General features: G+C 53.8%; 4 protein-coding genes across 4 annotated transcripts; 3 read left to right on the forward strand and 1 right to left on the reverse strand.

Annotated features, from left to right (window-relative positions):
* Positions 1-63: 63 nt before the first annotated feature.
* Positions 64-1,131, forward strand: PG997_003640 (uncharacterized protein; the record flags this gene model as incomplete). Its single annotated transcript, XM_066807955.1, has 1 exon — positions 64-1,131. One exon carries the CDS (start codon positions 64-66, stop codon positions 1,129-1,131), a length of 1,068 nt encoding a protein of 355 aa, XP_066671573.1.
* Positions 1,132-1,660: 529 nt separating this feature from the next.
* Positions 1,661-3,382, reverse strand: PG997_003641 (uncharacterized protein; the record flags this gene model as incomplete). Its single annotated transcript, XM_066807956.1, is given in 3 exon segments — positions 1,661-2,356; positions 2,374-2,914; positions 3,141-3,382. 3 exon segments carry the CDS (start codon positions 3,380-3,382, stop codon positions 1,661-1,663), a joined length of 1,479 nt encoding a protein of 492 aa, XP_066671574.1.
* Positions 3,383-6,919: 3,537 nt separating this feature from the next.
* On the forward strand, positions 6,920-9,172 carry PG997_003642 (bifunctional catalase-peroxidase Cat2; the record flags this gene model as incomplete). The annotated part of the gene is made up of 1 exon (XM_066807957.1): positions 6,920-9,172. The coding sequence occupies one exon, from the start codon at positions 6,920-6,922 to the stop codon at positions 9,170-9,172; it is 2,253 nt and encodes a 750-aa protein (XP_066671575.1).
* An 894-nt stretch (positions 9,173-10,066) lies between these two features.
* Positions 10,067-11,764, forward strand: PG997_003643 (Bccat5; the record flags this gene model as incomplete). Its single annotated transcript, XM_066807958.1, has 4 exons — positions 10,067-10,433; positions 10,483-10,667; positions 10,724-11,517; positions 11,581-11,764. The coding sequence occupies 4 exons, from the start codon at positions 10,067-10,069 to the stop codon at positions 11,762-11,764; spliced, it is 1,530 nt and encodes a 509-aa protein (XP_066671576.1).
* Between the last annotated feature and the right edge of the window lie 963 nt (positions 11,765-12,727).

Below are 12,727 nucleotides of genomic sequence, written 5' to 3' on the forward strand. Positions count from 1 at the left end.
GAGAGGAAGGAGGGCACCATCAGCCGCTCGGTGACGGGGCAGATCAAGAGGGTGCCGAACAAGATGGCCCGGGTTTCCGAGGAACCCACGAGCATCCGCACACGACCGCGCTCCAAAAGGATCAATGCGGCCGACGGTGCTGCGTCTGGCGGCTCGGCCGACAGCGACCAAGGCGACTGTGTCGTGCCGCTCGATTCGACCATCTATATCTCGATCCTCGATCCAATGGGGGAACCGGCCTTCAAGCCTAGCCCTACAAAGCCCATCCCAAAGTGGATGCAACGATCATCGCCTCAGCATCGTGTGCGACGCCAAGTAGAGCCCCGTCCGATCTCTTTGTTGGACGACCACTTCCAGGACGTAACATCAGCATCTGCCAAAGCTCACGCCCCTCCCGAAACGCCCAACACTGTCTGTCCCACGACTCCATCTCCGCCTCCGCCCCGACTTCGAACTCCGCCCCGGCGCTCGAATAATCCGTACAACCAAACTTCGGCAAGTAAAGCGCGGGTCCCGGTGCATGAAGACATACCCCATATATCTGTTACGGTACCGGTGCACGGCACCTCTTTCGTAACTTCTCCGCCCCTAAAGCGTCCATCTTCCCGCGTTGTAGCACAAACCGTATCTGAGGAAGTACCCTCCACCTATTATTCTCACCAAGAAACCCCCAAAGACCAGTACGCAGACTTGTTCCTCCCCTCGCAGATCTCTCGGATGCGTGGTAATACCAGTCATAAAACCAACGGGCCCAACACCGTCGTGAACTATCAAGCTCCACCGCCGTCCAGGCGATCCCAGACCCCAAGCTCCGAGCCAGGCATGGGCAGCAGCGACAAAGATGGCAGCCCACGCAGCACCAGCCGCTCGCGTACATCTATCGGGAACTTGCTGCATCGCTCGTCCTCACCGCTCGCCGAGGCCGTCATCTCAGGCCTCCAGCGCATCATATCCCGGTCACGCACGCCGCCGCCCCAGAGCAAGGAGTACCTCGACCTCTACAGGCCGACCACGGCTGCCGGGTCCCGAAGCCCTGGGGCCAGGGCCGACGTACTGAAAGCAGCCCAAGCATTAGCGTCGCGGGCAGGAGGAGGGCGAGGAGGGTGGAACGGGAGGAGTTCGACCACATGATCCGGGGCCAGGTCCTCGACGCCCAAGACGATGGTGATCGAGAGGATGAAGCAAGTGGCAGTGGCGGGAGGCAGCTGAAGACGAAGAGAATAAGCAGCCTGCAGGTGGAATTGAGAAAATTGTTTTCCAGGGGCGGGACTTGATTATGATCGCTGGTGGTAATCCATCAGGTTGATCAGTATGTATGATACAAAGTTGCTCGGCGCAGGGAGTAAAACATGCATCCTGAGGTTCTCTTGTCGGACGTCTTGTAGAAGACGGGGAAAATTGACAGAAATAGACGATTAGCTTAAATATCAGTATTAGTATGAACATCCAAACCCAGGGATCGAGTTCTTTTGGCCCCAGGTATATGATGCAGGGTTTGTTTATGAGACAGCTCTTTACGGGCCCTCCCTTATCGAGTCGCTGACGAGACTGATATCGTCCCCTTGTACAACGAAGGGCGGTAACGAAATACTCCTGGTCAAGTGAATGATGTTCGTTTGTCGGACAGTTTTAAGAGCATCGGCGGCGTTGTCAAACCTCGCTAGGAATGTCTCCCAAAAAGACCCGGTATCCTCTGTATGGCCTCCCGTCTCGCTTTTGCTGCGTCCTCAACTCTTCCCGAAAGGCGAAGTATTCTCTCCAAGCGGAACATGCCAAGCACCGTCTTGATGGCGTATCGACCGTGTACGTATTCACGGAGCTTGACAGCACGTGCTGTCTTGGCCACGGCGGCATCGAGCGCCCCCTCCCGTTCATCGGCCAGGGCTCCTAGCTCGTTGGCGTGTGCCGCGCCCTGGACATGCAACTGCGTTGCTTCGGCATGGTTTTGTGTGCCGGGAGACGATGATTGCAGCAGACTTTCGCCGGTAAGGAGGGGCGATGAAACCCGAAGAGCGGTATATGAGTCGGTGATCTCCGTCTCGGCTAGCAGTTGTAGCGTCGGTGTGTCCAATATCCCAGGGCTTGTCTTGTAATCGCGTACCTTTTCCTTCCACAGAGCCACCAAGCCCTCGGCTGGTTCGACCGTAGAGTCTGCTCTGATCGTGCGGACAAAGCCCATCATGGCTGGCATCATCAACTGCGCCGGGTACTGGATCGAGCCCGAATCCCAGATGACGCCCGACAAGAGCACTCTGTCGTGAGGATCCACCTTGATACAAATGATGTTGCTACCGACCAAAGCGCCCTGCTCCAGCAAGGCGGAGAGATCGATCTCTCCTGCGGCTGCTTTTTGAGGCTGGCCATGATCTGGACGAGCGGGTGCCCGTAGCCATATTTGGCCTCAGCCAGACTTAGTAGATAGTCGACGAACAACTCAAAGAGCCGAAGCTGCTCTCTCGACGCAATGGTGTAGATGAGCTCGGAGAGGTTCATCAGTAAGACCGGCGTTTCGCCGCAGAACAGATCCTCGGCCCGGGCGAAAGCTTGCCGCGCCACTCGGCCGGCAAGCTGGCCGTGGTCTCTTTGGAGCAGCTCATCTACGAGCTTAAAGGAAGTATTAACGAACTCGGCTGCTAGGTGCGGCGCACGTGGTTCCAAGGAGGCCTCCTGTGCGGGTTGGCCATTGTCGAAGTATGATGTGGCCCAGTCCCGCACCTTGGTCAGGTAACGAAGGTTGGCCTGATGGGACGGCACTGGGGAGGGTTGGGCTGGCAGCACGGGAAGATCTATCGGGTAGCTTTTGGTCGGCAATACCAAGCTCTTGGTAGCGCCGGGAGTCGAGCCGGGTTGTATCCGCTGTTCCCGCGGTGTCGCACTTCTGTCGTGGTCCTGGCGGACCCGGTACTTTCGAAATCTGCAATAATCGCATTAGGCCTGTATACATGTGGGTATTGTGCATACCTATAGTCATGTCCTCGGGGTAGTGACCATACTTCCATCTCGCTAGTTTCTTTTTATACATGGCTTTTCTGCAGTTGAGCTATCATGTCAGCCTTCGTCAACCCCGGAGTATGCACACAGTGGTACTTGATATGGAACAGGATCATTGTGCAATGAATATGGGTTAGATGGTTACATACGTTGGTCTGAAACTAAAATGGGCTTCCATATACTTCATTACCTCATCGAGCTTACGATCCTCATCCAGGTATAGTCTTCTTATGTGAGGGTACATGGCATGCCAAGTTTCCTCGCCGTAGTGCTCCCACCTGGTGGAGACGTCCGAGATCCTCGGGTTCGCATCTGGGAGTGAACGGGACGGGCCAGGCGTGGGTGCCAACACGCGGAAGGTACGAAAGGGGACTGGGTTGTCGGGCTGCATATTGAACCCGAAACTAGAAATCCTGATAGGGCTACACAAGGTGAGCAGCCCGCCACTGCCCTCTGATTGTGTTCAGAGATGAGGGACTGGCTGGAGGGAGTGTGGCACGCGTGTCGAGTATCGAAGAATGAATGCGGTGTAGCCCGCAGGCCCACAGGAGGAAAGGAACCGAACCCAAGGACTCGACTTTTCTAATCCTGGTGCCTGTTCGGGGGCCGGCGGCCAATCAGGGTCGTAGTGAAAGTTTCCTGCATAACACCGGCCCACAAGCCTGCCAAAGCAAGTCCACCAGATCAGGAGATAGAATGCTTATGATAAAAGACACCGTTAGCACCTAGAATTCTCGATATTCCTTGACCTATACCTTTGTTCTTTTGCTTTGGCTAAAATCCCTTGAAGACCGCACCTGCTCGCACCATAGAGCCACCTATGCGAAGGCAGATCCGAGCGTCAAATCACAGCCAAGACCCTCCAGCCCCGGAGACAGGTGGTCGTGATCAATATTACCGGCTCGATGGCCCCAAGCTTCCCGAAACATGAGCATGGATAGGGCGTCATACTGATATCTTGCGAGAGTTGCTCAGATTTGCTTTTCATGTGATGAGAACAGTTCACCGGACCCCGAAGGTATCAAGATTGATCTCGTGCGGTGCGCAAGAGGTCAAGCCCAACCATGCTTGCTTCAAGTTTGCCAGTGCCGCCGAGGTGTTCCTGGTATTGCCCGATGGTTTTGCTACGACAATATCTGAACCGGCAGAAGTTTGGATCCATTCGAATAAGTCCAGTTTGGCTTTCTCTCGGAAGGGGCATGGCATTTCACATATCATCAACCTCGGTTCTTGGAGTAAGTCCCGAGAAACCAGATATGGCTCCCACACACCAAGCTTACTCTTTCCACTGCGCATTACCCGGATGGGAGCCGCAATGCTCATCCACGGATCTGACGGCCATGAAGGAAAAAAAGCCTACTATCAGCTTTGAGATCGTCCTTGAAAGCTTGCAGGACATTCTTGGAGTTGATGATCTTGGGCGGTTTCTTTTGGCACTCTTTGAAACACCCTTCGTGCTCGCTGAGACAGGCCTCATACGATGTCCGGAGAAGCTCAAGAGTGGCATGTTGCGAAACATATGCGCCATCCACTGGCAGCTTGTTGAGTACACTGAATGAGTGATGTTGTGGCTTATGCGGTTTAGCGAATCCCAAGAAATGTCCAACCCACGAGCTAGTCTAGATCTCGTGACTCACTCGTCGTTTGTCGAGACTGGTTTAGTAAAGGAAAACTTAACAAAGTTCAGCAGCCAAATGCACAGCCTGCCGTGCTTGGCTGTGTCTCCAGATATATTTCCAGAGGATATCACTCTTGCCTGTATCTTCAATCCTTGTGGTTGATTGGCAATGTGATGGAACGTTTCAGTGAGATGTTATTTTCCGTGTCAAAGAACCCCTTTCTTCGAGGAGGAATCCGCGATTTATATCAGGCTTCCAGTCTGCTCTAAATGTCCGCGGGCAAAGTCAGCTCCGAATCTCATTTACAACCAACAGAGAGGACTGTCCATCACGTGCAACATGATCTTCGGAGAAAGAAAGAGAAAATGAAGAAAAAACCATTGATTGTCCAACTTCTTGAGGAGCAGCTCACTCTGCGAAAGAAAGACGACTTTCCGCCTCGACAACTTGGTAAGGAGCCTTACCACCGAGAACTAGTCGTCGCGAGGCCCACTTGGATGACGGGTGGGGAGGAGCAAGTGACAGGTGGTTCTCCAGGAGTGTGAGAGTAAAGTAGTGGATATTGATCCTTTGCCCCTCCCCCATGGATAGCAAGCGGATGGGTTGTCCCCATTGCGTGTGGTATAAACTACCGTTGTAAGTTAGTGCAGCCATGCCGAGCCTAGAGGCACCCTTTCCACCCTTCTGAGAGGCAGCGGCCGAATCTCGGGATCATAAAACGGGTTCGAGATGTAGGGAAACCGATATGCCCATGAAGTAGGTATCCAATGTGACAAACGTGTAAATGCCGATTGGTTGAATCTTACCCATCCGAGTCTATCAACTACGCTGCCACCAAGTCAGCCGTAAACCGGCGGGAAATGCTGCTTGTCCTTGGCGCTGCTCCAAGGAGTGCATGATGGATTTGTCAACGAAGGTGGCGCTAAACTCGGGCTCGCCCAGTTTATCCCTCTGGGCGTCTCAATGTCATTGACGACACGCGAGCGAGTCGTCAACTGTTGAATTGGTGAAACCAGCCGAAACCGCTGCCGTAAGTTGCGTGCATGTGTTGCTTAGGTACGAATCAGTCGACACCCGCTGCGGGCCTCGTCCTTCGCCGACTGGGAATATACGCATCTTCTTTACTTGTGATGATTCAACACCCAATAACTCGCTCTGTACACGGCGATCTGGTCCCTTGGATATATGGCATCCATACACGTATATACCTGTCATTGACAGATGCCGAGGCGTGTACTGGTAGGTAGGTCGAGTGTGAACGGGTTTCCGTAAAAGCCGAAGCGACCCTTGGGGCTACACTAGCTACAGTGTTCTGCTGTGGAAACGCGGGCATTGGCCGTGCGGGGCCCAGATGCTGAGATCCATTTCCACCAGAGATCCCGCGGGGTCAAGATGGGCCAGGTGGAGAGCTCCAAATGCCGTAATTCCCATTGGCTGGAATTAGACGGTCCCCCACCGTTCGTGATTGTATCCCCGTATCAACCATTGGCCTGGAGAGCTCCCTTCGCCTTCGGGATATTATCAATCGATGGATGGTTGGAAGCTTTTGCTCGGCCAGCAAACAGCAATGGCCACCCCTCCTCCTACTGCCTCGTCTGGTTCAGAAGTATATGGCAGCTACCTACCTATATACACGGAGTAATGAGCCCTCATACTGTGATGCAAAGCTTTGGTGAACAAGTTGAGACTGCCACGAGTATCAAAACACATGCATTGCCCAACTCGAGCTTGGTGAACTACGCATGTACTTGACATGTAGCTACAGGTGTCGTTAATAAAAAATAAAAAAAAACAACGCTGAACCTTACTCGAAAATCGACCGAAGACAGAAACGAGAGGCCAGCCCGACCCCGCGTGACGAAACGGCTCTAGTAGTAAAAGTGAATCAACCCGCGTCCGCATCCCGCCACTCACTTCTCACTTCACTTCATTGGTGTATGAGGTTATGTATGTAGTCAGTCACCGTGCCACTTAATGTTTGCGTTGGACCAACCCCGCAATGACCATACCGGACCATACCATACCATACCCTACCCGACCTGTACATTACTTGATACACTCCTTTTCTGGCCAGAAAGGGTATTCTTTAGCTGTTTCGGCCATAAATCCCGACTGGCCTTGCGTAATGCTCCCTCCATGCAGGTAGAACCATCCAGATGTATTTAGTCTCGGCCCCCCGACGCCTGCCCGTTCCTCTCCCCCTCACTCCCCTTCTCTCCGCAATCCTCCCTTCCTCCCACCTACCTCGCCCACAGGTACGCCTCCTACAAAACCCAATCCATTCGATCAAGCTATACTCCTCCAAAACCATGTCTGGCCAGTGCCCCATTAAGAGCAACGTTGGCGGCGGCGGCACCAAGAACCGCGACTGGTGGCCCGAGCAGCTCAAGCTCAACATCCTGCGCCAGAACACCTCAAAGTCCGATCCCCTCGGCACCGACTTCGACTATGCCGAGGCTTTCAAGAGCTTGGACTACAATGCTGTCAAGAAGGATCTGAACGATTTGATGACCGACTCACAGGACTGGTGGCCTGCTGACTTCGGTCACTACGGCGGTCTCTTCATCCGTATGGCATGGCACAGCGCCGGTACCTATCGTGTATACGATGGCCGGGGCGGCGGTGGCCACGGCCAGCAGCGCTTTGCGCCCCTCAACAGCTGGCCCGACAACGTCAGTCTGGACAAGGCACGCCGATTGCTCTGGCCCATCAAGCAGAAGTATGGCAACAAAATTTCTTGGGCAGACCTTCTGCTCCTGACCGGCAACGTTGCCCTCGAGTCTATGGGCTGTAAGACCTTCGGCTTTGCCGGTGGCCGCCCCGACACCTTTGAGGCCGATGAGTCGGTCTACTGGGGTCGTGAGATGACTTGGCTGGGCAACGAGACACGCTACGCCGACGGAGTTAAGGGCGTCGGAGGCTCTGGCGTAGTCGATGCAGACGAGTCTATGAAAGCGGAAGACAAGACAAAGTCACACTCCGAGCCTCGCCAGCTTGAGGAGCCGCTAGCGGCCGCTCATATGGGTCTCATCTATGTAAACCCTGAGGGTCCGGATGGCAACCCTGACCCCATTGCCGCCGCCCATGACATCCGAACCACATTTGCCCGCATGGCTATGGATGATGAGGAAACAGTGGCGCTCATTGCCGGAGGCCATACATTTGGCAAGACCCACGGTGCCGCCAGCTCGGACAATGTCGGCAAGGAGCCGGAAGATGCCCCCATTGAGCAACAAGGTCTCGGATGGGCCAACGGCTACAACTCTGGAAAGGGCCCTGATACCATCACCAGTGGCCTCGAAGTGACGTGGACCACTACCCCCACGAAATGGGGCAATGGATACTTCACGAGTCTGTTTGAGAACGAGTGGGAGCTTACCAAGAGCCCAGCTGGCGCCAACCAGTGGGTTGCGAAGAACGCTGGTGAAGTCGTTCCCCACGCTTTTGACGCTTCCAAGAAACTGAAGCCGACCATGCTCACAACGGATCTGTCGCTGCGCTTCGACCCAGCTTACGAAAAGATCTCTCGTCGATTCTACGAGAACCCCGACCAATTGGCGGACGTCTTCGCTCGCGCATGGTTCAAGCTGCTGCATCGAGACCTGGGTCCCCGTTCCCGATACCTCGGTCCCGAGATCCCCTCGGAGGATTTGATCTGGCAAGATCCTATCCCAGCTGTCGACCACCCGCTCGTCGACGAGAATGACGTTGCCACCCTCAAGAAAGAAGTCCTTGCCACTGGCATCGAGCCTTCCAAGTTTGTCTCCACTGCTTGGGCATCAGCTTCTACCTTCCGCGGAAGTGACAAGCGCGGAGGTGCCAATGGTGCTCGTATCCGACTTGAGCCGCAGCGCAACTGGAAAGCCAACAACCCTCAACAGTTGGCCGAGGTCCTCAAGGCGCTTGAAGGTGTACAAAGTAAATTCAACAGCAGCGGCAAGAAGATTTCTCTTGCCGACTTGATTGTGCTGGCAGGTGGTGCCGCCGTAGAGAAGGCGGCGCAGGATGCCGGTCACAACATCAAGGTCCCGTTCGCGCCAGGCCGCATGGATGCCTCGCAGGAGCAGACTGATGTCGCGTCGGTAGGCCACCTGGAGCCCCATGCAGACGGATTCCGCAACTACGGAAAGTCGGTGTCCCGGGTCCGAACCGAGGAGTTCCTGGTTGACCGGGCCAACTTGCTTACCCTGACTGCGCCTGAAATGACGGTGCTTGTTGGTGGTATGCGAGCCCTGAACACGAACTACGACGGTTCGGCCCATGGCGTCTTCACCACCCGACCGGGTCAACTCACGAACGACTTCTTTGTCAATCTGCTCGACACGAACACGGCGTGGAAGGCATCAGGAAGCGACAAGGAAATCTACGAGGGCATTGACCGCAAGACCGGGCAGAAGAAGTGGACCGGCACCCGTGCCGATCTCGTGTTCGGATCGCATGCCGAGCTTCGCGCGCTTGCCGAAATCTACGGCAGCTCGGACGGAAGCGAGAAGTTTGTGAAGGACTTCGTGGCGGCTTGGGACAAGGTCATGAACCTCGATCGCTTTGACTTGAAGAAATAGGGTTATGCAGTAGGGAGAACGGTACTAGCCCAGATTGAACCTTCAGATTTCAGACTGTAATCAATGGCAGCTACGGAACTTTCCAATTGGATTCCCTTACCGACCAAAGAAAATTGATAAAGTAATATCTCTACTTACCTACCTAGGGAGTGAATCATTGTTATTCCGCATTGTTATTCCGAATTGGTTCCTGACTCAGCCAATTATTACTGGCTGCTCTTGCTGTAATCAAGGTAGATGTGGATGCAATGGCTATCGTCCCAAATAGTTCGAGGTGGTAGTTGTGAATCTCCAACATAATTAATGCCTGAACGACTACATCTTACATAGTGTGTGTATCTTTATCATGATGTTGTGTATAACATTGGACAGCCTAGTACAACAAGAAGAGTTCGGTTCTGACAGCAACTCGAGCCACGGAGGGCATTCGCAAGAGCTCGGGTACTAACGATGCACCCGACCCAGTCTCCTTAGCCTCTTCGAGTTGTTCCAACAGTCACGCTCAAATACCTTTTCCATGATTGGCCATGGCCCTTGCCTTTGATATCATACCCTTTACCCCATACCCCGCTGTCCCGCTGTCGCACTATCCCACTATCCCACTATCCGACCCGAATAGCCAGCCACCAGGGTTATCAGGTAGGAAGAGGGGCAACATACGTTGGGTGGTGGCATATGACTTCAATGGCGTACAGTCAGCTGTTTGCTTACATGTATTGACCAATTCCATTCTCTTATTTACCTGCTGGTTTGGAAGAACGAGGCCTTACCTGAAAGAACCTCAACAACTGCATCCTACTGAGATCCTCAATTGCATTGACACATCTGTGAAGAGAGAATTACTCGCACTGCCACATCCAACTACTGGCCATCAGTGCTGCTGCTACCGTAATCATGGCCACCAACAGTGCTCCCGCTTCTACGTTCAAGTACAATGAGCAGCCGGTCTACACCACTTCCAACGGCTGCCCCGTCGAGAACCCAAGCAAGTGGCAGCGGGTTGGCACGCAGGGTCCGCTGCTGCTGCAGGACTTCCATTTGATTGATCTTCTCGCCCACTTTGACCGGGAGCGCATCCCCGAGCGAGTCGTCCACGCCAAGGGCGCCGGCGCTTACGGCGAGTTCGAGGTCACAGACGACATCAGTGATATCTGCTCTATTGGCATGTTGACGGGCATCGGAAAGAAGACGCCGTGCGTTGCGCGATTCTCGACCGTCGGCGGTGAGAAGGGTTCGGCCGACAGCGCGCGGGATCCCAGAGGTAGGCACAACCTCCAGCTCACCCAACTGGCGCTGCCTTAAGTACTTAGGGGCATCAAAGAAACTGATTGGCCATGGTGCAGGTTTTGCAATCAAGTTCTATACCGAGGATGGGAACTGGGATTGGGTATACAACAACACGCCCGTTTTCTTCCTGCGTGACCCGACCAACTTCCCGCTGTTCATCCACACTCAAAAGCGCAACCCCCAGACCAACCTGAAGGATGCTACCATGGTGAGTGAACACCAACTATTCTCCAACATATACCCACTGACAGGCTATACTGCTAGTTCTGGGATTATCTCAGCACCCACCCTGAGTCCATTCACCAGGTCATGCACTTATTTTCGGATAGAGGCACCCCGTACTCATATCGCTTCATGAACGGCTACAGCGGGCACACCCATAAGTTCGTCAAGCCGGATGGCTCCTTCGTGTACGTCCAGATTCACCTGAAGACCGACCAGGGCAGCAAGACCATGACGAACGAGGAAGCTGGCAAAATGGCATCGGAGAACCCAGACTTCTCGACCCAAGATCTCTTCGAGGCCATTCAGCGGGGTGAACACCCCAGTTGGACCGTCTACGTCCAGGTCCTGACCCCGGAGCAAGCCGAGAAGTTCAAGTGGAACATCTTTGACCTTACCAAGGTGTGGCCTCAGGGCGAGGTTCCTCTGCGCCGATTCGGCAAGATGACTCTCAACAGAAACGTTGAGAACTACTTTGCCGAGATCGAGCAGGTTGCTTTCTCTCCGAGCCACCTGGTGCCGGGCGTGGAACCGTCGGCCGACCCCGTCCTCCAGTCACGCCTCTTCTCCTACCCCGACACGCATCGACACAGGCTGGGTGTCAATTACCAGCAGATCCCGGTCAATGCGCCCCTGAAGGCGTTCAACCCCTACCAGCGCGACGGTGCCATGTCTGTGAATGGAAACTATGGGGCCAACCCCAATTACCCGAGCAGCTATCGACCCTTGACGTACAAGCCTATCAGCCCGACTAACCCCCACGAGAAGTGGGCGGGCGAGGCCGTCACCGCACTCTTTGACGACATGCAGCCCCATGACTATGAACAAGCGAATGGGTAAGTGCCATCCTGCATTAGGTGTTGTGCGACTATAGGCGGCTTAACTAATCGAGTTTCTAGGTTGTGGAAGGTTCTCGGTAGAACCCCTGACCAGCAGGAGAACTACATCAACAACGTGGCTGGACATTTGTGCAACGCCCATGTTGACACCCGTCGTCGCACCTATCAAATGTTCTCTCGGGTCAACCCAGAGCTTGGGTCTGCTATTGAGTCTGCCACTGAGAAGAGCGTACCCAGGTTGTAGTTGGCGCGTATGATGAGGAGAGCTTCTCCATAGGTAGTTCTTACTACATGCTTCACTGGAACGAAGTAACGAGTCGAGCGGGCTACGGTATGCTCGTGATAAGATTAAGTAAGGATAGTATAGTGGTGAAGCGTTACGATTACTGTACCTGACGATCATTGTATTGCAAGGGTGATCCAGAAGCATATGTCGAACTCCGTTTGAGTTAGAAAATGTGTTATCTAGGTTGGTGCCAGGTACAAGTGCGGAAAGTTGAGATACCGGCAACCAATGGCCTTTCTTGAAGTGCGCGTGAGGTCATTAACGGCCCATTCCAGCCATCGTATCATATACTCCTTAACTGAGCGCCAGACCCCCTTTTGGATACCTGTAGAACTATATATTGACTATGTAAATGGTGACACTCGGATCCTGAAGAAGACTAGGGTCATAGCCAGCATGGCTTAAACATACAAGAATCCAAACATCTCGTCAACGTACATGTCAAACACCTACCAATGTGGTATACCGGAACGCAAACAATAGATCATCACGACAAGTGCAATGTATAAAGGACCAATGCCGCCCTTCTAATGCGAAGGCCCTGGAAGCAACGGCCAACGAACCTGAATAAGCTCACTGGCATGACCGGAGGTCTTCCTCGGCTAGGAAGCTGCTTATCGTTGGGGTTGCAGCCAAGGCTCAAGATACCCCAACGATGATCAGGCCCAGGCATCTAGGGTCTAAACGATTGCCCATATGGGGCAGGTTGTGGGGGATAATCGGCGAGTCACCTCCCTTGTCTGCCATTCTCCACTAGTAAACGAGGGGATGGTTCGCTGGGGTTTTTGCATTGCATTGATGCATTCAAGTTTGCGTACCGTTTACAGACCTATCTGCATGTGTATGCATTTTGGCAAGTCGTATATTTGACACAGAAAGGGCAAACAAGTACAGTAGGTAGTATTCACGATAGCATATGCG

Source organism: Apiospora hydei, assembly GCF_038363865.1.
Source record: "Apiospora hydei strain CBS 114990 chromosome Unknown utg000004l_segment0_segment0, whole genome shotgun sequence".
Lineage (NCBI taxonomy): Eukaryota > Fungi > Ascomycota > Sordariomycetes > Amphisphaeriales > Apiosporaceae > Apiospora > Apiospora hydei.